The sequence below is a fragment of the Equus asinus genome, chromosome 18 (genome assembly GCF_041296235.1).
Source record: "Equus asinus isolate D_3611 breed Donkey chromosome 18, EquAss-T2T_v2, whole genome shotgun sequence".
In the NCBI taxonomy this organism is placed as follows: Eukaryota; Metazoa; Chordata; class Mammalia; order Perissodactyla; family Equidae; genus Equus; species Equus asinus.
In genome coordinates, this window is record NC_091807.1 from 4,915,411 (window position 1) to 4,942,986 (window position 27,576).

At 37.5% G+C, this 27,576-nt stretch overlaps 1 protein-coding gene across 4 annotated transcripts in view; it reads right to left on the minus strand.

The window, feature by feature from the left end:
• CADM2 (cell adhesion molecule 2) overlaps positions 1 to 5,348 on the minus strand; it is a 1,002,810-nt gene extending 997,462 nt beyond the window's left edge. For 2 of the 4 annotated variants that reach the window (XM_070488673.1, XM_014865914.3), the window contains exon 1: positions 4,637 to 5,348. In XM_070488673.1, coding sequence (XP_070344774.1) covers positions 4,637 to 4,697 — 61 coding nt within the window. In that variant the 5' untranslated portion in view covers positions 4,698 to 5,348. The remainder of the gene's footprint in view (positions 1 to 4,636) is intronic. The other 2 variants (XM_070488674.1, XM_044750268.2) reach the window with 2 other exon arrangements.
• Between the last annotated feature and the right edge of the window lie 22,228 nt (positions 5,349 to 27,576).

The window sequence follows — 27,576 nt, forward strand, 5'->3', positions numbered from 1 at the left end:
AAATCTTGTCTCAATCATGATACCCCATAGACTCTTTATTTTATAAAGAAAACTGCTATCATTTGATGTTGACTTCAGGCCACTTTAAAATGTATGCTTAGGATGTCTTCTAACATTGTTGCATTTCCATTTGCTCTTTAAGTAATTTAAGTAAGTTTTTCTTTAAGTAAAATGACATCTCTCTATTTAAACGCAGAGCAAATAGTTTTCAAGTATCTGATCTTCTAGTGGAGAAGGCAGGAAGAGGCCATCTCAGTTGATGCTTACCTCTGTCATTATTATGTTCCCAGAATTCAAAAAGTTGTAGAAATGAGAAAAAGACAATGAGGCCAGCTTCCATGTATCAATACAAAATTAGTCCAGAAACTCCTCATATTTGCAGGGAGATTTCCTCAATTACTTAAGTGTCTGGTGTTTGAATGTTTAAATCATAGTCACTGGCTCTTATGTACAGACTCTACTTTTCAAAGTTCCAGCTGTTAATCAAAAAAGGAGGTGAGTTATATTCCAGGATCTGCATTCAGCGTTACAAATGAGCTTGATGAGACTAAGGTTATGACGTGCAGAGGCAAAAGAGTGGGAGAGACATGCTCTTAGGAAGTATGAAGTTACCAGTATTTTATCAAATGTACGTAAGTGTATTTTGTATTATAATTTGCTTTCTAAAAATATAAGGGGAGGTTTATGACACACACTGAGGCAAGTAATATGTATGTCCAATTTATCTTTTAATTTGAAGATCTTTCTTTCTAAATATAACATCATCATTTACCAGATTGTCCCATGGGAAAAAATACTAAAGCCCCAGTATTTGTGTTGGATATGTTTTTGTGTAAGAATAACTCTGAAAAGGAAATAAAGTTCTCAACAAAATCAGGGTCTCTCTATGCATGTCTATTTTCTGGTTATATCTTGACCTTCTTTCTTTTTTGCCCTCTCTAGGATTGTTTCCTGTGCTAAACAAAACAGTGTCCATCTTTACAGTGCCCCCTCAGGCATGGAAAGGGATCCAGGTTCAGCAAGGGTTAGCAGTTGAACTGGATCTACTCTGTGGCCAAGAGAAGTCTTAGTGACAGGTGGTAAGCCTTTGCACTCCTCGTTCTAAAGACATTCATTTCTCAAAAGTGTCCCCTGTCCTTACCCCAGATTTTTCCTCTGTCTATGATGGAGGAAAATAAGACAGGATACCCATAGCTTAACAGTGAATCAAATTTTGTTATCTAAGTAGTCTACATTCCAAGTTACACTTTGGTCAGAAATGTGCTTATTTTCTAACTACTCATTTCCTAAAGATACGTAGAGGATGAACTGGTAGATGTTGTAGAATAGAACTGTTTAAGCCTTTTTTTTAACTCATTTTATCATTGACTTGATTCTCACCACTGGCTTATCAGTCTACATACTAACAAGCCAAAAGGTTGATTTTGCTTCCCAGAAAAAGTAAAAAACTGGTGACAATGGAAAACACAGAGAAGATATGTCCAAATGAGTCTCTTGTCTAAAGTAATGCATATTGCAAGAGAGAGTATGGTAATTCAGAGAATAAATAAATTGATTAGTATTACTTAAGTGACAGAATGTTACTGGAGTGCTGATAAAGCTAAAAATAAGAAGCCATAGACTGCCTACAGTATCTGCCTAGTCATAACTACTAGCAGGCAGAGTAGACTCCCCCTAGCCAAAATCAGTTGCTCACTAGTCCCCCCACCCCTTCCTTCCCTGAACATAGAAAGGAAAGATCTGCTAAGTATTTAATCTGTGTCCAGGAAATCCATTTCATTTACACCTAACCAAGTCCTAATAAAACAGTAGGGCGGTGGGAGAAACATAAACCTGAACCCTGAAGCAATGTTCTCAGCCAAGACTAAGACAAGGAAGGCATGAGCAATTTGTTTGAGCAGGAACTGACAATATCAACAAAGTCTGATGTGTCTGTGAGCAGTGTTTGATAAATGTGAGGCAGCCATAAACATGAGAAGACAATTCAGTGGTGCTTTGTGCCCCCTCCCCCTTCTAGATCTTTCCTTAAATCCTCTTCTATCTTTTGGTGTATGAATATGGCCTGATCTAAGAGGCTCATAAGTACACAGATATCACTGGGCTGCTGCTCTTTCCCCAGCTGCTGTATAGGACGCTTATTTATTTATTTATTTGGACCTGCTGCTGGTGCTGCTGCTGGTTGCAGTGGTGCATTTTCTCTGGCATACCCACAGCCCTTCTACCACCACCCCCAGTCTGCTGTGAAAAGCAGCACTGTCTTAACCATTGGTTTACATACTTAATAAAAGAGACCCATGCCCTTAATAAAAGAGAATGCAGCTGATGGAATCTCTCCGGGTAGTGAAAGAGTAAATCCTTCTCCAGGCTGAGAGAGAGAGGCACCGGCAGACAGTTATTTTGCAGTGCACTGAATAGACAATTCACAGGGAAATGTTGAAGGCAGAGAGGAGGCGACCCCCAAGTGCAGTCCATTGCCCTCATGCTCTATCATAAATAATCTCGCACCAGCCCAGAGGTGTGCGCAGTGATGTGCCGGGGCCAGCACACACAGACTGGTAGGGAAAACACATCCAGTGGTGTCGAATTTTCATGGCAATCACCAAATTAACTGATTCCCCTACATCACACTCCTTTTACCCTGCGTGGCGCGCGCGCGCGCGCACACACACAGACACACACACACACACACAGCAGAGCTGAGAAATGCAAGTTACTGAGAGGTGAAGTGGGGTCTCTGGGAGGATATTTCAGCACGGATTAGAAACCTAAGTAATGTGTCAGCCACGGGGTTACTTGGGCGAGGGTGGGGGTGTGAGCGGTGGGAAATGGGACCAGGCGGCGTAAGCAGGCAGAATGGGCTCTCTGCCTTCTCGGAGATTCTGGCACATGACACATCTGAAATTTACATCCAACATAAAATACACAAAATTACCACAAAACATTCTAAGAAATGTCTCTGCAAAGTCAGTTAGTTATTTCATGAAAATTCTGTCCACTATCTTTTCTTTCACATTCATAAATAGGCATAAATAAAATATGGTCCCAGTCTATATCCCGGAGGAGGATAGGAGAGAGGATGCATTCCAAGAACTTGCTGAAAGATGGTTCACTGACCTCATTTAAATCCTCAAAAGGCCGATTTGGGTTTTGCACGCCTGTGAGTTTACGTGTGTCTTACTTTCAGATTCCTTTTACCCAGGGACAAATAAATTTGATCAACTTATCTTTCCCGCAAATACACAAATGATGACAGAGGAGTTAGGGTGGGCAAAAATTTATCAAGAAATCAACAGTCATCTAGCTTAAAGAAATCCTATCGACCATCATTTTACATACATCCTGCCGGTATCTCACACTCAAGCCACATCTCTATACTACTCTCTTCAAAGCAACAATCTTCCGCCTTACAGCCCCTGCCCACCCTGCCCTAGCAGGCCGCCTGTCTCCACCACCACCCAAAGTGTGCTCTCCTCATGCACTCCGACTCCGTACGTTTCCATCTATTTCACAATCAGCATCGTCCTCCCATTCCACACGGTCCCCTCCTCCCTCCTCCAAAAGAGAGGGTCTGGCGAAAAGTGCACCCCAGTTCCCTAGCCACTCTGCATCCAACCCCAGTGATTTGCATAATAACAGTGTTTTGTGCGGTTTGCCTCCACTGCGGTCACAGTGGTTCTTACATTTCCCGTGAAAGGATAATATTAATTAGGGAAAGAAGCGGCAGACGGCTGATGTAGAGGCAGGGAATCTAAGCGAAAATCCCACAGCAGAAGAGTTAACTGCTAAGGTGCATATATATCTTTGCTAAAAAAATAAAAAGAGAGAGAGAGAGAAACGGAGAAAAAGAAAAGAAAACCACACAGACTGAATAATAAAAAGTCGGTTTGTTGGTAAAGTGGCTTTGAGTCTTTTAATTTTTCCCTTCCTCTTGCCCTCTTTTTTTATTTCTTGGTTTATTTATAAATTCTTTCTTTTTCCTTTCTTCTTCTTTTTTTTTAATCCCAGACACAGGCCCTCTCTCTTCCTAGGTGAATGACACGTCTCACAACACATTTCCCCCCCGGGGATGTTATTGCAATGCACACGGTGCCGCCGCTGCTGCTGTTCTCGCCATCTCGGTAGCTCGCTCCCAGGCTCTCACACACTTTTTAAAGACACACAGATATGATGATGGTGGGAAGAAGGGGAAAGAGAAAGGCGACCCAGAAAGGGGGAGGTTAAAGAGATGACAAGAGATGGAGAGGGTCGGTCGGGAGCGTGATGTGGGAGGCGGCTGGTGAGGGTTGGTGGAAGGGTGGAATGTTCAGAGAAGGCACAAGTTGCCAGCTAAAAGGCGTGGGAGGAGGGTTGTGCTGGCGGGTACGGACAGAGGGATGCAGGAAGCCCAGGTGAATGAAAAGGCAAAAGGTGCCGCGTAAGGGGCTGACTGCTGGGAAAGCAGGGCTGAGCCAACGCTAGAGATTCGAGGGGCTAGAGCAAACTGCCACTGCCCCCTGCCGCACCGGGAAGTAGGGGGAGGGGGTGGAAATCGCTGGGCACTGGGGGACTGGAAGGGGAGAGTGGAAATGTGGGGTGGAGTGGGGATGATGGGGAATGGGCGTGAAGTTGATGCTCCCCGCGGCAGGGCGGGGATTACCTTGTAGCAGGAGCCCGCAGACACTGTAGAAGCGGAGAACGGCGCTGCGTTTCCAAATCATGGTCCCTCTCTAAGGGTTGGGGAAGGAACGAGGGGCCAAGGAGATGCTGGTGAGCGGGGTACCAGAGGGCAGGACTCTGCTGGGGTGCTCCTCGCGGCGCCCGCCGGACCACGGTCCCCGCCGCTGCGGTGTTTGAACCCGCGGACGCGGATCGGCGGCAGCAGTAGCGGCAGCGGCGAAGCACCCGCAGAATGGGGTTTCGGTGGGCGAAATAGTTTCTTCTCCTCCTCCTCCTGCTGGTGGTGCAGGCGCGACAGTCCGCCTGCCAGGCACGGGTTCGGGGCTTGCCTTCCTCGCGGCGCGCACAGCAAGTCCTAGAGCCCGCCGGGGCTGCCTGAGCAGGTGGTGCAGGGATGCCGGGGTGTCGGAGAAGGTGCCGGCGAGGGCTGCAAGGAGTGGGTAGGTCACCGAAGGGAGGGGCAGGGGAAAGCGGGAGCAAGCAAGCAGCAGCCGCCGCTCGCGCTCGGGTGTCTCGGGGTCCTGGGAGGAGAGGCGGCAGCGGTGGAAGCGGCGCTGGTGGTGGTGGCGGTGGTGGCGGTGGCGGCGGCGGCGGCGGCTCCCGGATGCTCGGGCTGCAGCGGCGGCGGCGACGGCGGCGGCGGCAGCGGCGGCAGCTCTACCGAGCACCAGACACAAGGGCAAGCTCAGCGCGGCGGAGGCCCCGCCCCCACCCTGGCCAGGGACAGACACCGCCCCCCGGCCAATGGAAACACAGCCGCCCACCAGGCCCGGCCAATGAGAGAAAGGGATGGGTGGAGAAAGGCGCCGGGAAAAACAAACAGGCTTCTCAAGGACCCTTCGGGCAGGAACAACTGAAGCCCCCATTCACACACCTCCGGCGGGTCTCACCTCCTTGGCGATGTCTCGCCCTAACTTGCAGAGGCGTCGGCTGCCTTCGTTAATCAGTGCTTTGCACTCGGGAAGAGTTTAGCCAATCGTCACCGCGAGGGGGCGGGATTAGCTGTGTCCCCAGCAGGTTCTGGAACTCTTGGTGCCTGGGCCAGGTCCTGGGTGCGAAGTTCTTGTGCGCTTTTGGACTCCTGGAGCAGATGGCTGCACCTGCCCCCTCACCAGCTGCAGTAGCATTCTCTGACGCTCCCGCAGCAAAAGGGAAAGATTGCAGAGGGTGTGGGAGAGGCTAAGCATAGGGAGCGGAACACCTACCTGCCTACAAAAGCTTGTGTGGCAGAGAAGGAAAAAGTTAGGGGTTAGGAAGTTAATTTTTTGTTGTTCTTCAGAATTTTGACTTAATTTAGGTTAAATCTCAATAGAGCCTAGTGGGTGACAGTATCGGTCTGTTCGGGGATTAGGCAGACCCCAGTTCAAATCCCAGAGCTGTCACTTCTAGCTTCATAATGTTTAATGATTTTACTTGAATGTCTAAGTCTGAAGCCTCCTCAACTGCAAAACAAGGATAATAATAGCACTTAACTCTTAGACTTGCAAAGATTAAGTGAGAATGCAAACATGTTACTACAGAGCCATGCAATTTGTAAGCGCTTTATAAACGGTGGCACTAGCTGTTTAGTGGGACTTTTCTAACTGAGGAAAGCGGGAAATCTTAGGAAATCTTCTATAAATGTTTTAACAATAGCCTTAAGAAAGGGAGGAAAAGCATATCTGTACTTTCTTCAGGGGCTCAACCAAAGATGGTCATAGAAAGGAATTCTGGAATCTGGAAAGAACCACCTCTGTAAATCAGCACCCTGAAAAGTGTTCTTTAGAAGAGGAGATATAAATGAGCAAGACATAAATTAATCAGAAGTTGTGTTTCCAAATGAGCTTAATTCCCAGGCTTTTCCCTATGACCACTTTTTAATTGAACCAAATGAGTAGATGATGGACTAGTTCAGCAGTGTTAGATGAGTCTTACCATAAATAAAGCCTGCTTTGTTTGAGAGACTACACAATAGAAACCTGCAAGCAAGAAGACAGAGGGAAAGATGAGAGGCAAAATCAATATTGATGCCCTTCGCTCTTTCCCATTTGTTGCGTACTTTGCCACAACCTTTCACAAATTCAACCCTTGCCTTTTAACTACTGACCCATTCATTTCTCTATCCACCTTTCTCCCCAGGTTCTCTAAATTAAGAAGCAAAGTGTCCATAATAAAACTGCAAGTGGACTCTAGAAGAAAGAGGATGTGTGAATACTCTTGTTATTGTAGGAGATAGTTGCCTACTGTGAGTTTTAGCTGTTAGGAAAGTCAGTAAGTCCAAGGATACTGCTATCATTTAAACTATTGTGAGCATCAAAAGGTGAAATTCTAATCATTATTGACTCATGCTTAGGTTTTGTGTCAGGGAGACTATAATAAATGGAAATGCCAAAGACGTTAGAGTTTCTTTATTGAAAATGTACTCAGGGTTCCTGGGTTCCAGTGCACATCATGCTGCTAGCTGAATGACCTTGAGCATATGTTCAACTTCCCTGACCCTCAATTTCCTCAACTATAATACGAGGGAGCTGCATTTGATGACTTCTCAAGTCTCACTGAGCTAAAAAAGATAATAATAATTAATTCCTCTAAGATTGTTATATTCAAGAAAATGCCCCAATTGGACATGAGTATCTGAGCATTTGTGATCAATACTCAGAAGCAAATCATGTTTTTGTTCTTGTTGATAACTACCAGAGCAATTAGGATTTCTGCACTGAAATAGGCTATAGGTTTGCTATAGAGTGTGTGGTCCTCAAACCAACATCACCACCATCACCTGGGAACTTGTTAGATCTGCAGAATCTCAGGTCCTACCCTATACCTACAGAATCAGATTCCTCATTATAACAAGATTCCAGGGTGATGTATACGTACACCAAGTTTGAGAAGGACTAATCTTTAACACTGCTTTACGGCACATGCAACCCCAGAGAGAATTTCAGTGGATGTTCCAAAAAATGTAGGAGACTAAAAGACTCAGAGGATTTTTGTTAAATTACTATTTTGGGGAACCCTAGGAGTCTCCTTGTCATCACAACACAAAAGTATCTCTTCCTGTAAACTACAGAACAAATTGATCAATTTAATTAGATAGTTTAAAAATGGTTGCAAGTTTGATTGTGATGACAGTGGTAAAGTTCCATGTGATTAAGAGATCTCTTTAGCCTACACACCTAAGTGACTAGAAGACAGTTTGCACTTATTCCATACCTGAAGGGAAAAACACTCAAAACGTGAGCTCTGATCATTTGGATAAATAAAGTCATCTTTAAATACAAAGAATAGATAATGCTCTATTTTCTAAATAGTCTATTCTTAGATGCTATTAATTAATTAACTTAAAAACTAGCAAACACTTATGGTTGTAAGATCTTTCAGTATTTTACAGTGTGACAATGGTCAAAGTGTTTTAGAGTTGTCATTATTGAATAAATTCATTTCTGAAACTTAAAACATTTCTTAGAATGCAATTAAATATCTATCTTTATTTTGTAGTTTGAAGGCTATTATTGTCTACATGTATTATCAGTGTCTCAGTAAATGTACAAATTAACTGACCTCTTATGAATCATCAGACAATGAATTAATTTCATAAATTGCCAAAAGATGGCATCTATCCATGCATCCCTATATGCAACAGTCTGAAATATTAAACCTGTTTGGAAGATTGTCTTCACTTTTTTATCACTAAGCCTTGTATTCTCCTTCACTTCATGTCAAAAATAGTTTTTAATATTCAACTTCATGTTTTGAAATAAATTTTAAAATAGAGAGAAACTAATGCTTTAAATGCAACCCATTCATTTAATACTCGTTTAAAAAGTTATATAAAGATAGCACATACTTTTTCCTGCCTTGGACACGAGAGTCCTCTTTGCTTGTATTGTCACAGAGTAGGATGACAGCCTCCCACTCCTATAAAAGTACTATAGATATTAGAGCTCCTTTAAAATAGATTTCACAGAGGAGGCTACACTTAGTGTGTACTTTATGACTGTTTTGACACCAGTTTGAAAGAATTGTGATTTATTATGGTTGTGATGTTTGTGCCTTCTTTATTCTACGAGGAGCAACTTAATTTGTGAACAGTTTTAAGGTGATGGATGTGATAATTAACTAAATGTGGGGAATATTTTCACAATGTATATGTATATCAAATCATTACAATATACAGTTTAAATATTTTACAATTTAATTCGTCAATTAAACCTCAATAAAGCCGAAAAATAACAACAAATAAAAGAACAGTTTTAATTGTGTCAAAAATTTTTGAAATGAGGATGGGAAAATTATTGTCACTTTTTGCCACTATAAATAAATTTCCTGAGATTTCACATGGCCAGTTAAAATATTTATATTTCTATCTTAAAATATTAAATTTAAGTAAAATGTCTAAATATTTTAAATATACAGACATTATAGATCCCTGTGACTAAAAATCCATGGTAAATTGACTCTCATAGCAAATGGACTCTTGCAGTAAATTGACCTAGAAAAAGAAATTTCATGGCCTGGTGAAAATGTAGACCATTGTGGAAGAAAATTAGCTTATGGAGTACTGGAAGCATTGATTGTCATTCTCCATGCTTGCCAGCAGTTTAAATATGAGGTCAACTGCTTGTGTTGCAGAGATGTTAAGAATCCTTGGGTATAGTATATAATACATAGCGTATACTATTACTTATATATATATGATATATATATGATAGTATATAACAATATCGACTCTCTTTAAATGCATTTGTAAGTTAGCATTTTGCTACTGTTTACAAAACATTCAATGCCCTCCTTCAAAATTATGATCTAGTTTACCTCATCTCACCCCAAATGCCTTATTGCTAAAGTTTCGACTTATATTGATGACAGTATGTAAAAGTGTTGAAAAGAAATTCACAGATATTCAAAAATTTACAATCTCAAGATGAACTGTTTTTGCACTTGTACATAAATAAATCAAGTGGCTATATGACCAACATCTACACATTTTCTGATGTTAAAATATGCAATTGCAATATATAGAGAAAAATTACATTGTGATGTTTTGTAGTATAACTTCTATCTCTACAATGATTGAATCTAAATGATCTAAGATATGTGGCCATCACACATTTTCTTAAACTCATCAAGAGGGATAATTCTTTTCCACTATCTCCTCCCTAGACAAGCAATCATTCACCTTACTTTATAGAAGGTCATATTATCCTAGAGTTTAATAGCAGTTAGTATGTAAAGTAGTTGTTTTGCAAATTACCAAAGATAAATGGAAATATCCCAGAGATGATTCTCAACTCTTGGACACAGATATTGAAAATAGACCTTATTAAAAGAACAAAATAAAATAAATAAAAAAAAAACTCTCTCAAGAAAATGACTTTACATTCATTCAAGTCAATTTCATACCAGCCACATGGTTTTTGTATGTGGAGTTCTTCACACATGGAAGATTCTTATTCAAGATGATCAAATAAGTAATTTTCTTACTTTACCATGGAGTCCGCTCAAATGTGACATTCTCAGAGAGTCATTTACTGATGACCCTCTGCCCCTCCACCCCAACCCATCTAGTCACCCTTTACACATTTATTTTTCTTTGTGCCCTTTATAAAACCTGAACTTACATTATTTAATTCATTTGTTTACTTGTGTAAACAATGTTTACACAAGAAAACTTGTGTTTTCTCACCAACTAGAATGTAAGCTGCAAGAATGCAGGGACTTTGGCTTGTCCACTGGATTTTCAGCAACCAGAAAAGGGCTGAAACATAGTACTCACTCAGTGTGTATTTGCTGAAGGAATGAGTGTGTCCAACGAAAGCTATCATCTTGCTTAACTTGTATAAATGCAGATTCACTTATCTTTCCTCTTTGTGTCTTTTTCTAAGGCATCATTTTCCTTAATTATGATTCTAAGTATTCATAAGTGGAACCACTCAAATTAAAAATTCAGCACTTATAGAAAAAGTTCCACATGGATTTTTATTTGCAAAAGAAATACATAGAGGTTGGTAAAATACAAACTATGTAGAAATAAATAAAATAGATACCCAGTGAAAGTACTTTAGTGATTCCACTCCCCATACATAACCACTGTTGACCATCATTAACTATTCCTGATCTTTTAAACAGCAAGTAGTTTGGAATAAATACATAGGAATAACTGTAGTCACTTAATAAAGTGTACATGACTATTTTTAAGTCATCATTGTATTCCTTCTTTTAGGAGATTCTTTGTATTTGTATTAGTATTTAATATAATTTTTGTTAGGAATACTACAGAGTTCTTCCTTGGAACGAGCTGGGCCAGACTAACAATATGGAAATAAACTGAGGATTTTGATCCGGTTTTTGATCCAGATTGACTAAATAGAAAGAGCTGTGTTGGTAACTCAATAGAGGTGAAATAAAGAATTATGGAGAACTCTATTTCTCCATGGTTACTTGTTTCCTGGTAAATCCAGAGTAAATTAAGTTACCTTATAATTCCACTGCTTGAGCAACCAAGTTGATCTACATTTATAGGGAGCATCTAATTTGTTCCTTAATAAAGTCATAAGTATAATGAAGCGTCTTGAAGTAGCAAACAATCAACGACTAAAAGGACAGGTGAGACTAGAAAGAAATGAGTCTGGAAAGTATCATACAAGGAAAAGCATGGCTTAAAAAATATAGCTTGGGGGGCTGGCCCCGTGGCCGAGTGGTTAAGTTCACGCGCTCCGCTGCAGGCGGCCCAGTGTTTCGTTAGTTCGAATCCTGGGCGCGGACATGGCACTGCTCATCAGACCACGCTGAGGCAGCGTCCCACATGCCACAACTAGAAGAACCCACAACGAAGAATATACAACTATGTACCGGGGGGACTTTGGGGAGAAAAAGGAAAAAATAAAATCTTTAAAAAAAAAAAAAATATATATATATATAGCTTGGTTTCTAGAGCTGTGAACTGTTCAGAAGGTAGACCATGTGTGACTATTTAAATTTAAATTAATTAAAATAAAATTTAAACTATGCATATTAGTCATACTGTTCACATTTTAAGTACTCAATAGCAACATGTGATTAGCGACTACTCTATTGGACAATACAAATACAGAATATTTGCATCATCACAAAAAGTTCTGCTGGACAGTACTGTCATTGTACCAAAATCTGTAGTACTCTAGTTTCTCGAGAGAAATAGAATCAATAGGAGAATGGATAGATAGATGGAGAGAGGGAGAGACTTCAGTAGAGATTGATTTATGATAAAGAATTGGCTCATGCAGTTATGGCAACTAAGAAGTCCCAAGGTCTGCAATCAGCAAGTTGGAGAACCAGGAGAACTGAAGGTGGAGTTCCAGATCGAGTCCAAAGGCCTGTGAACCAGGACAGCTAATGGTGTAAGTTCCATTTTGAGTCCGAGTCTGAAGGCGGAAGAAGGCTAATGTCTCAGCTTGAAGAGAGTGTCTTTGGGTTCTCCAGAGAAACAGAACGAATAGGATATGTATAGGTAGAGAGAGAAAGAGAGAAATTTATTGTGAGGAATATATTGGCTCATGCAATTATGGAGACTGCTAAGTCCCACAATATGCTGTCTGCAAGTTGGAGAATCAGGAAAACCAGTAACGTAATTCTTGTCCAAGTTTTAAAGCCTGAGATCTGGGAAGCTGATGATGTAAATCCTCACTCAAGGGCAGGAGAAGACCAATGTCGCAGTCCAAGTAGACAGGAAGAAAGGGGAATATCCTCCCTTCCTCTGCCTTTTGTTCTATTCAGGTCCTCAAGGGATTGGATGATTCCTGCTCACATTGGGTAGGGCAATCTGCTTTACTGAGTCCACTGATTCAAATGCTAGTCTCATCCAGAAACATCTTCATAGACATACCCAGAAATAATGTTTAATCTGGGCACTTCATGGCCACTCAGGTTAACATATAAAATTAGCCATCACAGATGGCAATCTTCTTTACTCAGTCTGCTGATTAAAATGTTCATCTCATCCAGAAACATCCCTCCAGACATACCCACAAATAATTTTAATATCTGCGAATCCTGTTTCCCAGGCAAGTTGACATAAAATTAACCATCATACTTTTCTTTTGGTAAGTATCATATTGACATTCATCATTGCCACCTTGATATTCTCACAACTCTAGGACTAAATCCCAAACATTAAAACTCATAGGAAATAAGATTTACCTCTCAGATATGCCAGGGTCCTAACTAATGTTGTTTATTTTGCTAGAGATCTGCCGCTTTCTCATAATGTTGATGGTAAACCCATCCATTCTCTTGGTGGTTAACGGGGAAGCTTGCTACCCAGAGTATTATCTTACACTATGGCTCTGTTAAGGATAACCGAAAAAGAATAGTTATTAGTCTAAACTCCTTGGTTGCAACTGACATAAATCCAGATCAAATTAGTTTAAGGAAGAAGCAAAACAACAACAAAATCTATTATTTACTTTAACTAGAAGTCCATTGTTGGGGGTTACTTAAGCCCACTTTGATCCAAGAATTTAAGTGATACCATTAGGATTTTGTATCATTTCATCCAACTATGAACTCTTTTTTCCTTTAGATTATTTACAGCTTAAACTGCTTCTCCACAAAGATAAACCAAGAGTGTCAACAAGTTTCTAGGCTTACCCCATAATTACATTGATGGGTTCCATAGATGAGAGAAGAGCTGTTTCTTCTAACCCTAACGAGAGTCCTGGAATGACTTAGAAACAGCCCATCTTTGATTACATGTCCGTCCTTGAATCATTCACTCTGCCTGATTGACCAGTGACAACAAAGATGTGGATGTGTGACTAATTAAAGTATCCCACCAAATGGAGAGGGGGCAATTCCTAAATTAAAGAGATGCTAGATAGACAAAATGTAGCAGATGTCCACTACAGAATACCATAAAATTATAGAATGCAATACAAGAGACATTTACCTTGTCAAGAATGATATTTTGTTACTTTTGGTAATTAGAATAAAGTGCCAAATGATAGGCTGTAGTACTTCACACTTACACAGTAGGGTCTCAGTAAATAGTTATGGAACAAATAAACATACTGCAGTAATAATGTTCTCACTACTGGCAAAATTTAGAAAAGGATTATCCTCAGATTTTACAGAGTCAAAAGACTACGTCTCTGCTTTTCTATGATAGCTCATAATACTGTGTATCTAAGTGTCATATAAACTCTTGAAAATTAACAACAGTTTCATGCTGATTAACTTACAGCTTTTCTCTCCGATAATTACCACATTTTTTTTCAAAATTGCTTAGAGTCACTCCTGTGCTATTGCATGCATCCATAGTTGTTTCTCCCATGTGCCACCCTGAACTTGTCACTATTAAATTTCATACTATTTTTGATGGATGACTCCTCTAATTTGTCAAGTTCACTTTCAATTCTAGTTTAGGGTTCTAAGATCAGTGCAACTTGACCCAACTCAATATCCCATTGGATGTGCTCTTAATTCCATTGCTTAAGTCTTTACACACACACACACACAAGCAGGTAAGTCATGTGAATTCCAATCATGAACTACACTACTGCACTATTTGGTACTACAGAAAAGAGTTTATTCTTTCTGAGAATTTGGATAGCAATTTAGAGTTAGGCAAAATGGAGCTAGCTTTCAAGCTCTCTAGATTGTGTGAGATTGCTTGCAGAAAAAAATATTCAGTTAAGGATGGCAGGTAGATGTATACTATGAATATGGAGTTATATAGGCAAGAGTGTAAGGTGACCAGAATTCTGGAACTAAGGATTAGAGAAAAGTAAATGCAGACTTGGAGAGCCAAAGAGAAGATCTGAGCAAGATAAAAACAGAAATCTGAGAATACCATACTTAGCAAAAGATCCCAAGTTCAAGACAAAAGCACAAGAACTTGATAATGAACCAAACAAATTATATGTGTGGATTCCTAGTTTGCTTCTTGCTCAGAGTAAAGAAATTTTTTTTAGAATTTACATGATCCTGAGCCCTCAGGTGGAGGCATTAGGTACCACTCCCCAGAATGTGGGAAATAGGGTTTGGGATCTAGGAAATTCTAGAGCCAAGCTATAATTTTTCTTGTTGTATTTAATTTTGTCTGTGTTTGACCTATATGAATGTATACAGATTATTTTAACCAACCACCTTCATAGGATAAAATGATAAAAATGTATTATAAATGACACATAAAGAGATTAATGGTAAATTAGCTATCTCCAAAAATGTCTCTATCAAGTGAAATCCACCTGAAAATTGAAAGATCACATATGGATTAAACCAATACATCTAGACAGTTTTAAAAATTATTTAGCCTTAAAAATGTTCCACTTATGAAAATCAAGTTTATACGATTGACTATCTTAGCAACTGGCATCATAAGAATGAAGTCATCTGGAGCTCTACAAGTTGCTAATGAATTAGACACTAGTTTTTCAGCAAAGGATTATGGGGGAGGGTAAAGAGATCTAATATGTATCGGCATACTTTTTATGTGAGATGTTTTTACAGTACCACATATAATACTTAACAGCCCTATAAAATATATCCTGTATGACTACCATTTTATAAATGAAAAATCTGAACTCAGAAAATTTAAATAATTTGATCAAGTTACAAAAATAGCAAATGCTAGACCAATTTGACTTTAAATATTGGGTATCTCCATTACTTTTTTTATTCTTTATTAACCATAAGCAAAGAGAGATCTAAGATTATTACTACAAAGTGTGCTTTATTCCATACACAGAGTCCACAATGTGGAAGTCTCACTGGGAAAGAATTCAGCACCATGGTCAGATCCACACCCCCAAAGTAAAAAAATAAAAACTTAAGTCCTAGTGCAGAATAAGAAAGTAATGGGAAAATGTAGAAGTTACTGGAACACCAAAGCGATATTTCGCCTCAGCATACATTAGAATATCTGGATATCCCTTCCATAAAGTGAAAACCAGCATTATTTTTTGAAGATTTCTTAGTTGTCTCCAAAGACTTCCCAAGAAAAAGTTTCCACAGGTTTTTTCATGCAAAAGGTTTCTGTACTTAAAACATATTTACAGAAATGGCATTATCAAATATCATTTGAAAATGTCAATGCCTTTCCTTAGGCACACAAGGCTTCTATATTTTTCATTTTCCCACTTTTGCTCCTATTATTTCTATGGTACATATTACCCTTCTAACTCATAAACTAGATTCCATGCTTTTATTACTAGTCTGCATTCCAAAAACCCTAGAGGGATTTTATTCTTACCACATATTCCACTTTGCATTATTTAAAAAGAAAAAAAAATGTTTTACATTCCTCCTTTGGAACTCCCAAAACATTTAATAACAATAAAAAGCTCTTATGTCTTAAATAACTATATAAACAATTTGCAGATAACGTATTCAACCAAAAATTCTATTTTGCTAGTTCTAACCAATTCTTCCTCCATGAAAGTGGTCACCTTTCTTCGTCCAACATGGATAAAACCAGTATCAGAGTCAGTATAACTTAGTATCTAAAATCAGAATTATTTGTATCTATTTAAATATTTTTCCACGTCTGCATCATTCTGATCACATCATTCCCCAGATTCTGAGATACTGATTTAAATGAGAGTGAATTTTGCTCACAGCTACCATGTGCTTTGGAAGAAACAGCCTGCAGCTAAAGTTGCCTTTTCTGCTGGCTTTACATATAGGAGGAATTGTAGAATTACGGCTGAGTTTCAGCAACCTAAACTTAACAGTGGCTCGTATTATAAAAGTTTATTTGTGCTTTTAAAGGGAACTAATAAATAGTACTTTTTATGCCCACCTAGGTTTTGAAAATTTTGATAAAGAAGACAGAGAATAAGGCATTAGAAGCCAAAATATTAGCTTCATAGCTGGTAAGTCAAGGAGGCTTGCTAATTGAACCCCAGATTTTCAGACTTATCCTCACCATCAAATGCACTGCGGTTTTGGGGGTTAGTCCTTCCAAAGCAGGACTTGGTTTAGGGAGGTCGGGGAAAGGTAAAACAGAGGGAGAGAAGTAGTGGTCAGCCTAAATTAGACTTGTGACACTGAAAATAAAATCCTCAACAAAATGCAATGTCTTTTCCCTGTGAGCATTTCACCTCCAAAATGAAAAGGGATGAGCTAATTACGTCAAAATTATCATTCCGAAAATTATCCATTGGATAGTTATGGCATCTCCTTTGAGATAGAGAAAGGGCTTTTAACTAATTGCCATCACAGTTAAATCTATAGCCAAGCAGACTCTGGATATCTCCCTTTAGGGAGAAGAAGTGCAGTACTTTAGGACAGTTCTGCTCCCACCTTCATCATGCCAGGCTCCTGGTTGCAACCAATACACTTCTGTTATCCACTTGGGATCACTGAAGGATGCAAATCAATAAAAACTCATTACCTGGATCAACTGTAAGTCTTCACTATACTAAGACTAAGTGGCCATTCCCTATTCTGTTTTCCACTATGAATACTGCACATTCACTTAGTCCAGTACGGCCTGTCTAAACCATACAATTAAATTGAAGGCAATATACTCCAAGAGCAAAATACATAGATACTGCAATAAAATGCCAGTAACAAAGAGATGACGCAAATTTGAATATCATCTCCATCTTATTATGAATTTCCAAAGGAAAATTAAAATCACAAAGATTAAATCCCCTCACAAATTAAAGTCCTAAACTTAAAACTCAGAGAGATTGAAGCCCAAAATGAAATTCTCTTTGTCCCCGTAATACTGTATTTCAAATAAATTAATGTAAAATTTAACCCTCCCCAACTTCATATTCTGTGCAGTCTCAGATAGATGGATCTTAATGCCTGAGTTTTGTTCCTTCAGTAGCTACAACCAGAAGTCTCTCTCATGGAAATGGATGTGGTTCTTTAGTCTTTGGAGTTGTACTAACTTTATTCTAAGTCTATGATGTGCCTCACGTTTAGACTCTCCAAAGAGTTAATAGTGCAGATATTTCACAACACAGGACCCAAGCTCACCAAATGTAGAATAGAATTCTCTCCTCTACATCTAGAACAGTTTATCCCTGGCAAAATTATGTTCTCAGAATTCATTCTTCATGCTGTAAGAGACCATAGTGGAGGTTTGGTGTTAAGAGAGAAGAGAGGATGTAGTAAATCTTGAATTTGATCTCCCTGTAATGACCTGGAGATGACTCATTCTGTGTCCTATCTCCAGAATCTTCTAAACTAAAACTGACTCCTATCGCGTGATAAATCATGGAGCTGTGATTACCACATCACCCCTTCAAGTCCTGTGTTTCTGGCACTCCAATACTGACTTAAGTACAGGTTCCATCTTGTGACCTAGAGACCACACTCTCATATGAACAGGTACTTCCATTTCTGGGTCATTTCCACTACTTCTTGCAATGCACTATCCCCAGCCCAAGAAATCTACCTCCTAGAAAATGTTTATCCTCCCATTTTGGTTTCAACTGAAAAGACACCCTCTGCAGCTGAAGCTGCTATTGATGTTTCTGGAGCTGAGCCCCTAGGGGGCTAACATAAATCAACATATGAGGCACAGTCTTTCCTTTGCTTTAATATTGCAAACTTTGAACAGCATTTCTTTGTTGCTTCATTTTCTGCAGTAGTGGGCTAAGTGTCTGGTATTTTGTTTCTTGTTTGGCTTTTTTGTTATTTTTCCATCATCTCATTTTGTTCTCCTGTTCTAGAAGACTCAGCTGAAATACCTTCTTAGGTCTGGAACTCATAGTTTAAAGCTAGCACCTCCCTAGTGCTGCTAGCACATGTGGAACTTAGCTGCTGCATAATTTTAAAGTAGCAAATCTTGTTCTGCCAACCAGTGCATAGATGGCCTGCGAAGACACTCATTTCCCTATAATTGTATATTGGCCTCAGCTGTGCCTGCTTACTAAGGCCTCTGTGATTTGCCAGCATCTGCCAAGGCATCTGCTAAAGCCCTGGCTGCCAGCATACATACTCTAAGTGTAGTTCAAGATCAAGCTGCAGCAGCATGCATCCTAAACTCCCCCACGTTTGGCCGAGACCACCCATGCTTTTGCTTGCTAATCTTCCCTTGCAGCTGTCATCTGCCAAGAAAGCCTGTACACTAAAGCCTCTCGCTCAGTCCCCACCAGTTAAAAGCCAATAGCACCACTATAAATGCCCTTTAGCCCCAGCATAAGCCCCTATACACACTAAGGTCAAAATGCCTTAGAGTACAAGGCCCAAAGCCACATGTCCTAGCTCTGTGAAATCCTCCCCCTATATATTTCCCCAAAATTGTCATCTTTTGTTTCCTAGCTTAGTGTTCCTTAACTTTGAACCTATTTTTTGGGTCTTTGAGGGACTCTATTTATCACTATTCTTTTTCAACTTGATTCTAAACTATTTCTTCTACTTATTTTTATTTCTTTTTAATTTATTCTATTAATTGTTTATTCTAAACTGCTGATTGAGAAACAAGATAATTAGTAAAGCGTTTGGAGGCCAAAATAGTAACCTCAATACTAATAAGACACAAGTTGAAGGAGGTAGCTTGGTTAGGACTGTGTGTGTGTGTAGAGGAGAATATAATCAGCTACTACTTAGTACATGGAGAAACAGAATCCTGAAGACATCTCTACCCAAAATAATAAAAGAATTTGAAACAGTTGAGCACGTCCAATTTGTTCTCCCCAAATTACACTAGGGTCCGGGGAGTAAAGGGGTGGAAATGCCAGGAGTGTTACAGTAATTGAGGTCTGTCAACAGCAAGGAAACAGCTGGAGTGCAGTAGAAGCATACCATCCTAAAAACAATTTTAAAAATATTTTTCTGGAATATATACATATTTTTGCTGCAAGAAATGCTATATGTAATGGTTAATCTCCCAAGTTGTCCCATTTTAACTCTTTTAAGTAAAAAATGTACCTGAAGCACAATAGAGTAATTGAAAGCACCAGAGAACTGTTGTATACAACAATCCTATTTAAAAATGATGCATTCTAAAGTGCTTTGGATACTACAAAATCCATTTTTCCTCATTGTGGCTCTAACATTCTGGTGGGGTTGCCCCAAGCTTCTAGCAACTACTCATACCACCTATGCTAGTTCTCGTGTAAATAGAATGTGAGGTGGGAGAGGGAGTGGTGGCTCAGGTGAAAAGAGTTGAGACTTGTGGTGATTCTGGAGGAGTGATGAGTCAATGAGATAGGGAATAAATTGATCAGGGAAGGTATAAGGGTTTTCATGGAGGGGAATAAATATGGTGGAGGTGCTGGTCATATTAGTTTCTTTTGTTTCCTCCTGTAGGCTGTCACTTTCCTTTCTTTTAAACCTTCTCCTAATGACATCACAGTGGGTTGTGGGAGAGAAAGGAGAGCCAGGAGTATTTTAATATTACCAGGATGGACTTCTCTTCCCTATATATGTCTTTTTATTTACGAAAATTGATAGAGAATGCTGAGTATCTGGATGGTGGTTTCAAAGAAAAGAAGTCATGAAGGACATTTTTCTAGTATCTTCATCATCTTCTTCACCTGTCACTATTTCCTGAAATTGTCACCGCGCTGGAGAAGTGTACTCAGCAGTGTCTTCAATACCGAGACGGTTTGAGGTGAACGAATTTCTAACAGAAAAGAAAACAGAAAAGAATTTCTAACAGAAAAGTTATTAGGGCTATTTTGCTGGATATTTTATTTACTTTCCAGAAAGGGGGATTTTATGGCTGCGGCAAACTATTTCCGTTAAATTTCACTTTATAACATTAAATTATGTTTAGGATGATCTAATAAAGTATATATAAAATCCAAAAATATCCTTTCGGACCATTTCAAAAGCAAAATTTTACAGCAGTCATTATAGCAATTATATCAGATAGCAACCTTGCAACAGCCTTTAAAATTTGTGTGGTATTTCCAGGTGTTTTGCAAATTAAATTAGTACTTGACATATTTTTAAAAAATAAACACAGAAAACCAAACAATCTATCATTCAGATTCTGAGTTTTCTAAATTTTTACTTAACTATAACTTTGTATGGTGCCTTAGTTAAAATGCTTTTTTTAAAATGCATTCATCAAATCATCTTTAATTACAAGCATTTTCCATGAATGAAAGTCCAAGACCATTTTCATGAGTTTGTCGCATGGACTTCTCTGAAAAGAAAAAGGAAAGGAAAACTTCGATCCCATCTTACAGAGCTCTGTATGTACTATTGCTATTTAACGCTTTAAATTTACAAAACACTAAACAAAACTTTAAAAATATACATTGACTTGTTTTCAGTTTTAGAATTGAATGGACAGTGTAACACTAAGTACAAACCACCAATCTCCACTGACTGCAGGACATAGAAAAATATGTAATTGATGATAAATAAATGTAGTTATATAGTGCATAGATAGTATATTTATCAGAAATTATGATAGAATGGTTTCTGTTTTGGTTTACTTGAGGTTTACTTGCAATGAGCAGGAATGCGCTCACTTGTATTTTGTGACTTAAAATACATGTTGTTTATGTACAAATGAAATAAATTAACCTTAATTATGATTCTACTCATCTTGAAAGAATATAGCAGAATTTGCACTATACATCCTCACATGCACTCACACTCAAATACAGTCTCCCCTCCCACCCCAACACACCATACCCTGAGTGGGAAAAGCCACTTCATTAAAATGATAATAATTTTAAAAATAATGTGAACTGCTTTGCTGAATCTCGTTTATTTTAGAATGTTTTCTTCTTAAAGTTCCTAAATTTCTATTGACATTTATTTCTATATAGCTTCCATTAAGCTTTTACTTTTTGTTATAAGCTCTGGATTAGGGAAAAAATGAGTTTCTTTAAACTGTTAATCTTTAATGATCATTATGCTCATTTCAAAGTTGTAACGTTTCACAGCAAATGGCTTTTTAGAGAGCTTTGCCGATTTGCAATTTGTTTTATCAGAAATTTCTTCAACTTTTATTTTCCTAATTATTCTCTTTGAAATTAAAGAACTATATAATTGTATCTTCATTGCTTTAAAATAGCATTTAAGACATTTGTAACAATTTTCAACCATTTCCTACGTTCCTACTCAGCATTTTATTAAAGTTACCTAAGCTTAAATTATTATTTTCTTCCTGCTTCCTGTATCCATGATAAGAACAAGCTCTGTTTGCTAAAACTGATGCATACTTTTTCTCAAATTCTTCTTTTTTGCTTTGGAGTTTACCATAGTCTCTAACATATCTATTATATACATATAAAACTATATTTACAAATTATATCAGATATATAATTTTGTATATGCATATAGTCATATATTTATTTACTTCCACCCTTCCTATTGCTATATAGCCTGTACAGCTGGCAGATTGGTTTCTATCTGGTTGGCAGGCTATTTCTGCGATTAAGAGCCAACTCCGCTTGCTACAAGTGATGCTTTTTCTTTCTCAAATTCTTCTTTTTTTGCTGGAGTTAACCATAGTCTCTAAAATATAGATAGATACATAGATATGAAATTAAATATGTAATTTTATATGTGCATATACATATTTATTTAATTACTTCCTATTGCTATATTGCCTGTATTACCCTATTGTGTGCCTGTTTGTAAAGTTTTTGAGTGCTTTCTCTCTCCCTCCTCGCATGATATTATGTAGTGTGTCTTTCTCTTGTTTCATGATTTTTCTCAATATGCTCTTTCTTTAATTGTCATTTTACTTCTCTTTCATAATTGCTCTATCTTAATAGGCTTCTGTGAGAAAGTGTCTGTTAACATCACATGCTAGATTTCTCATTAGGTCTCTAGAGAAATTTGAGAATTGCAACCAATTTGTATATATTATATATACATATGTATGCATATTCAATAGATTCTAGTTCGAATACGGTTTATTGATAGATTCCTTCAGAGGCAATGTGTTTAGGAAATTCTGGACTAGAGGAGACAAAACTAAGTGGAAATAGCCTCTGCTAAAACATACGTTTTCATTAACTGGATTAATTGTGTTTAAATCAGTGAAAGAGAATTGGGAAATTGAAATACATTGAACTCCAGAATTTTATGTGTATTATCTGAAAAGATAGCAAAAAAGTTTATATGTGTTAATTATTTTTTTATAAAAAGTCATGTTGGTTTTGGAGACTAGAGAACTTTTGAAATTACTACCTTTAAATGCATACCGGAAATAACCTACTGCATGTTTCCAACATAATAATGTTCCAAGTGTTACAATATTTGATGAATCTATTATTATATTTTCCTTGTTTCTTTCACTGAATTTACAAAACTCAAATATGTCTCTCCAGCTTTTGTTCTTCTTAACAAGGCCTGCCCTCATGGGAAACTAGTTAACCAAAGCTAAACCTGCTGTGGAATGATCAGAGTCTAACTGACCTGAGGAAGGGAAATACCGAATTCCAGCCCCCTCTAGCCATCTTGTCCTATTAAGGAGGGAGAACAAACTGACAAACTGTCGTGAACTTCACAGTCCAGAGGCAGAAGCCCACTAAAAGACTGAAACCTAGTTATGGGACTATGAAATGCTTCTCCTCCCCACATACCTTAGCACTATATTACTAAAGGCCTATTATAGCAGTTCCTTTTACCCAGTACATCATATCCATCAAGAAAAATTACAAGGCATACAAAAAGGCAAAAGATACAATTTGAAGAGAGGGCAAGCATCAGAACCAGAAATGGCAGAGATTTTGAAATTATCAGACTAGGAATTTAAGATAACTATGATTAAATATGTTAAGTGCTCTAATTGATAAAGTAGACATCACACAAAAGAGATGGGCAGTCTGAGCAAAGAGTGGAAATGTTAAGAAAGAACTAAACAGAAGTGCTAAAGATAAAACACTGTTAAAGAAATGAAGATTGCCTTGACTGGCTTAGTAGACTGAACAGTGCTGAGGGAAGAATCTCTGAGCTTGAGACTATCTCAATAAAACCCCCCAAAACTAAAAAACAAAGAGAACAAAGACTTCAAAAAAAAAAAAAAACAGAACAGAAGATCCAAGGATCATTGGACAAATACAAAAGGTTTACACTTTTGTAGTACAATGGGAATTTCAGAAGAAGAAAGGGAGGAAGGAACGAAAGAAATTTTTAACACAATAATAACTGAGAATTTACAAAATTAATGTCAGACACCAAACCACAAACCCAGGAAGCTCAGAGAACACCAAGATGGATAAGTGCCAAAAAAACCCCACAAAACTGTAGCTAGGCATATTATCTTCAAATTAAAGAAAATCAAAGATTAAGAAAAGAATCCTGAAATAAGCCAGAGAGAAAAACACCTTGCCTACAGAGAACAAAGAATTGCATCTGACTACTCAGAAACAACGTAAGCAAAAAGAGAGTGAAGCAAAACATTTAAAAGGTTGAGAGGAAAAACCTAGCAACTTAGAATTCTGTACCCTATGAAATTATCTTTCAAAAGTGAAGGAAAAATAAAAACTTGCTCAGACAAACAAAAATTGAAGAGATTTATTGCCAATAGACTTGCCTTGCAAGAAATATTTACAAGAACTTTTTTAGGAAGAAGGAAAATAATCTAGGTCTGAAACTCAGATCTACATAAAGAAGGGAGGAGCACTGAGAAAGGAATAAGTGAAAGTAAAATAAAACCTTTAACTTTTCCTATTCTTAATTGATCTAAGGGATAATAGTTTGTTCAAAAGAATAGCAATAATGTATTCACTTATGTATGCTTATGTATGTGTATTTTACGTATATATGGTTATATATAATTGAAATGAATGACAGCAATGATACAAGGGATGGGAGGACAAAATTAGCATTGTTTTCTCATTATTTTACTACATGTGAAGTAATATATGTTATTTGAAAGTGGACTTGGATTACTTATAAAAGTATATTGCAAACTTTAGGGCAACAGTTAAAAAAGTTACAAAAAGGTGTAATTGATATCCTAAGAAAGGAGAGAAAACTAAATCATATAAAATGCTTGATTTAAACCACAAAAGGCAGAGAAAGAATGTATGACAAAAATAGGAACAAGGGAAACAAATTAAAATCTTTAAGGACTCTGGTATATATCAGTCCAACGATAACAATAATCAATTTGAATATTCATAGTCTAAATGCACTACTTAAGAGACCGAGATTGTCAGAGTGGATCAAAAGACACAACTCGGCTGTATGTTGTCTATAAAAAAGCCGCTTTAAATCTAAAGACATGTAGAGATTAAAAGTAAATGGATAGAGGAAAATATACCATGCTAACCCCATCAAAAGAGATTAAGAAGTAGCTACATTAATTTTAGACACAGCAAACTTCAAAGTAAGGAAAGTTATCAGATAAAAAAAAGGCATTACAAGTTGATAACTGGGTCAATTCTTTAAGAAGACATAACAATCCTTAAGGTGTATGCACCTCACACCAGAGCATCAAACTACATGAAGCAAAAACTGATAGAACTGCAAAAAAATAGATTAACTTACCATCACAGTTGGAACCTTTAACACTCTTCTCTCAGAAATGGACAGATCCAGCAGGCTGAACATTAGTAAAGACAGTTGAGCTCAACAGCATCATCAATAAACTAGATATAATTGATTTCTATAGACTACTTAATCCAACAACAGCAGGATATACATTTTTCTCAAGCTGTTCACCAAAATAGACCACATTCAATAGAATAGACCATATTCTGGGACATAAAACACACCTTAACAAATTTAAAATAATGGAAATCATACAATTGCTGTTCTCAGACTACAATGAAATAAAACAAGAAATATCTAACAGAAAGATAATTGAAAACTCCCCAAATATGTGGAGAATAAGTAATGCACTTCTAAATTATACACAGATCAAAAAAGAAATCTCAATGGAAACTAAGAATAGTACTAACCAAATGAAAGTGAAAACAACTTTATCAAAATATGTGGGATGCGGAGTAAACAATGCTTCCAGGGAAATTTATAGCATTGAGTCATATACTAGGGAAGAAGAAAGATCTGAAATCAATAACCTGAGTTTCCACTTTAGGAAACTAGAGAAAAAAAGAAGAAATTAAATCCAAAGTAAGCAGAAGAAAATAAACAACAAGAATTAGAGCAGAAAATTAATGAAATTGAAAACATGAAATCAATAAAGTCAACAGAACCAGAAAAGATTCTTTGAAAAGATAATAAAATCAATACAACTTTAGTCAAGCTAATTAAGGAAAAAAGAGGACACAAATTACTAACATCAGAAATGAAAGAGAGGACATCATTATATATCCCATGGGAATTAAAAAATAATAAAGAATGACTATAGACAACTTTGTGTCTACAAATTTGGTAACCTGAAAGAAATGAACCAATCCCTTGAAAGACACAATCTACCAAAACTCACACAAGAAATAGACAATCTGAATAGGCCTATATCTATTAAAGAAATCTAAGCAATAGCTAAAACCCTTTCAAAACAGAAAGCATTGGGCCCAGATGAGTTCACTGGTGAATTCTACCAATATTTAAGGAAGAAATTATAACAATTTTCTACATATTTTCCAGAGGATAGAAGCTGAGGAAATACTTCCTACCTCGTTTAATGGGGCCAGCATTATCCTGAAACCAAAAACAGACAAAGACATTACAAGAAAAGAAAAACACAGGCCAATGTCTCTCATAAACATAGATTCAAAAATCCTCAACAAAATATTAGCAAACTGAATCCAACAATGTGTAAAAAGAGGACTACATCATGACCAAGTGGGACTTATATCAAATATGCAAGAATAATTCAACATTTGAAAATCAATTAATGATCCAGTACATCAATTGACTAAAAAAAGATAAATTCATCTGAGTGTATCAATAGATGCAGAAAAAGCATTTGACAAAATCCAACACCCATTTATGATAAAAAACTCTCAGTAAAGTAGGGATAGGGGACGACTTTCTCAACTTGATAAAAACTATCTACAAAAAATCTACAGCTAACATCATATTGAATGGTGAGAAACTTGAAGCTTTCCCACTAAGGTCAGGTACAAGTCAACAATGTTGCCTCTTACCACTCCTTTTCAACATCATACAGGAAGTTCTTGCTAATACCATCAGGCAAGAAAAGGAAATAAAAGGTACCTCAAATGGAAAGGAAGACGTAAAATTGTCTTTGCTTGCAGATGACACGATCATCTATGTAGAAAATCCAAAAGAATCAACAAAAAGTTCCTGGAACTAATAAGTGATTATAGCAAGGTTGCAGAATACAAAGTTGTTATACAAAAGTCAATTGCTTTCCTATATACCATCAATGAACAAGTGGAATTTGAAATTGAAAACACAATACCATTTACATTAGCACCCCCCAAAATAAAATACTTAGGTATAAATTGAACAAATATGTACCAGATCCATATAAGGAAAACTACAGAACTCTGATGAATGAAAAAAAGCTAAATAAATGGAGAGATATTATATGTTCATGGATAAGAAGACTCAATATCATCAAGATGTCAATTCTTCCCAACTTTGTATATATATTTCAATGCTCTACCAATCAAAATTCCACCAAGTTATTTTGAGGATATTGAAAAACTGATTCTAAAGTTTATATGGAGAGGCAAAAGAACCAAAATAGTCAATACAACACTGAAGGAGAACAAACTTAAAGGACTGATGCTACTGACTTCAAAAATTACTACAAAGCTACAGTAATCAAAACATATGATATTGGAAAAAGAACAAATAGATCAATGAAACAGCATGGAGATCCCAGAAATAGACCCTTATAAATACAGTCAACTGTTCTTTGACAAAAGAGCAAAGATACTCTCTTCAAATAATGGTTCTGGAAAACTGGGCATCCACATGCAAAAACATGAACCTAGAAACAAACCATACACGCTTTACAAAAATTAACTGAAGATGTATCATACACCTAAACATAAAGCACAAAATTATAAAACTCCTTGGAGACAACATAGAAGAAAACCTAAATGAGCTTGGGTATGGTAAAGCCTTTCTACCAACACCACTAAA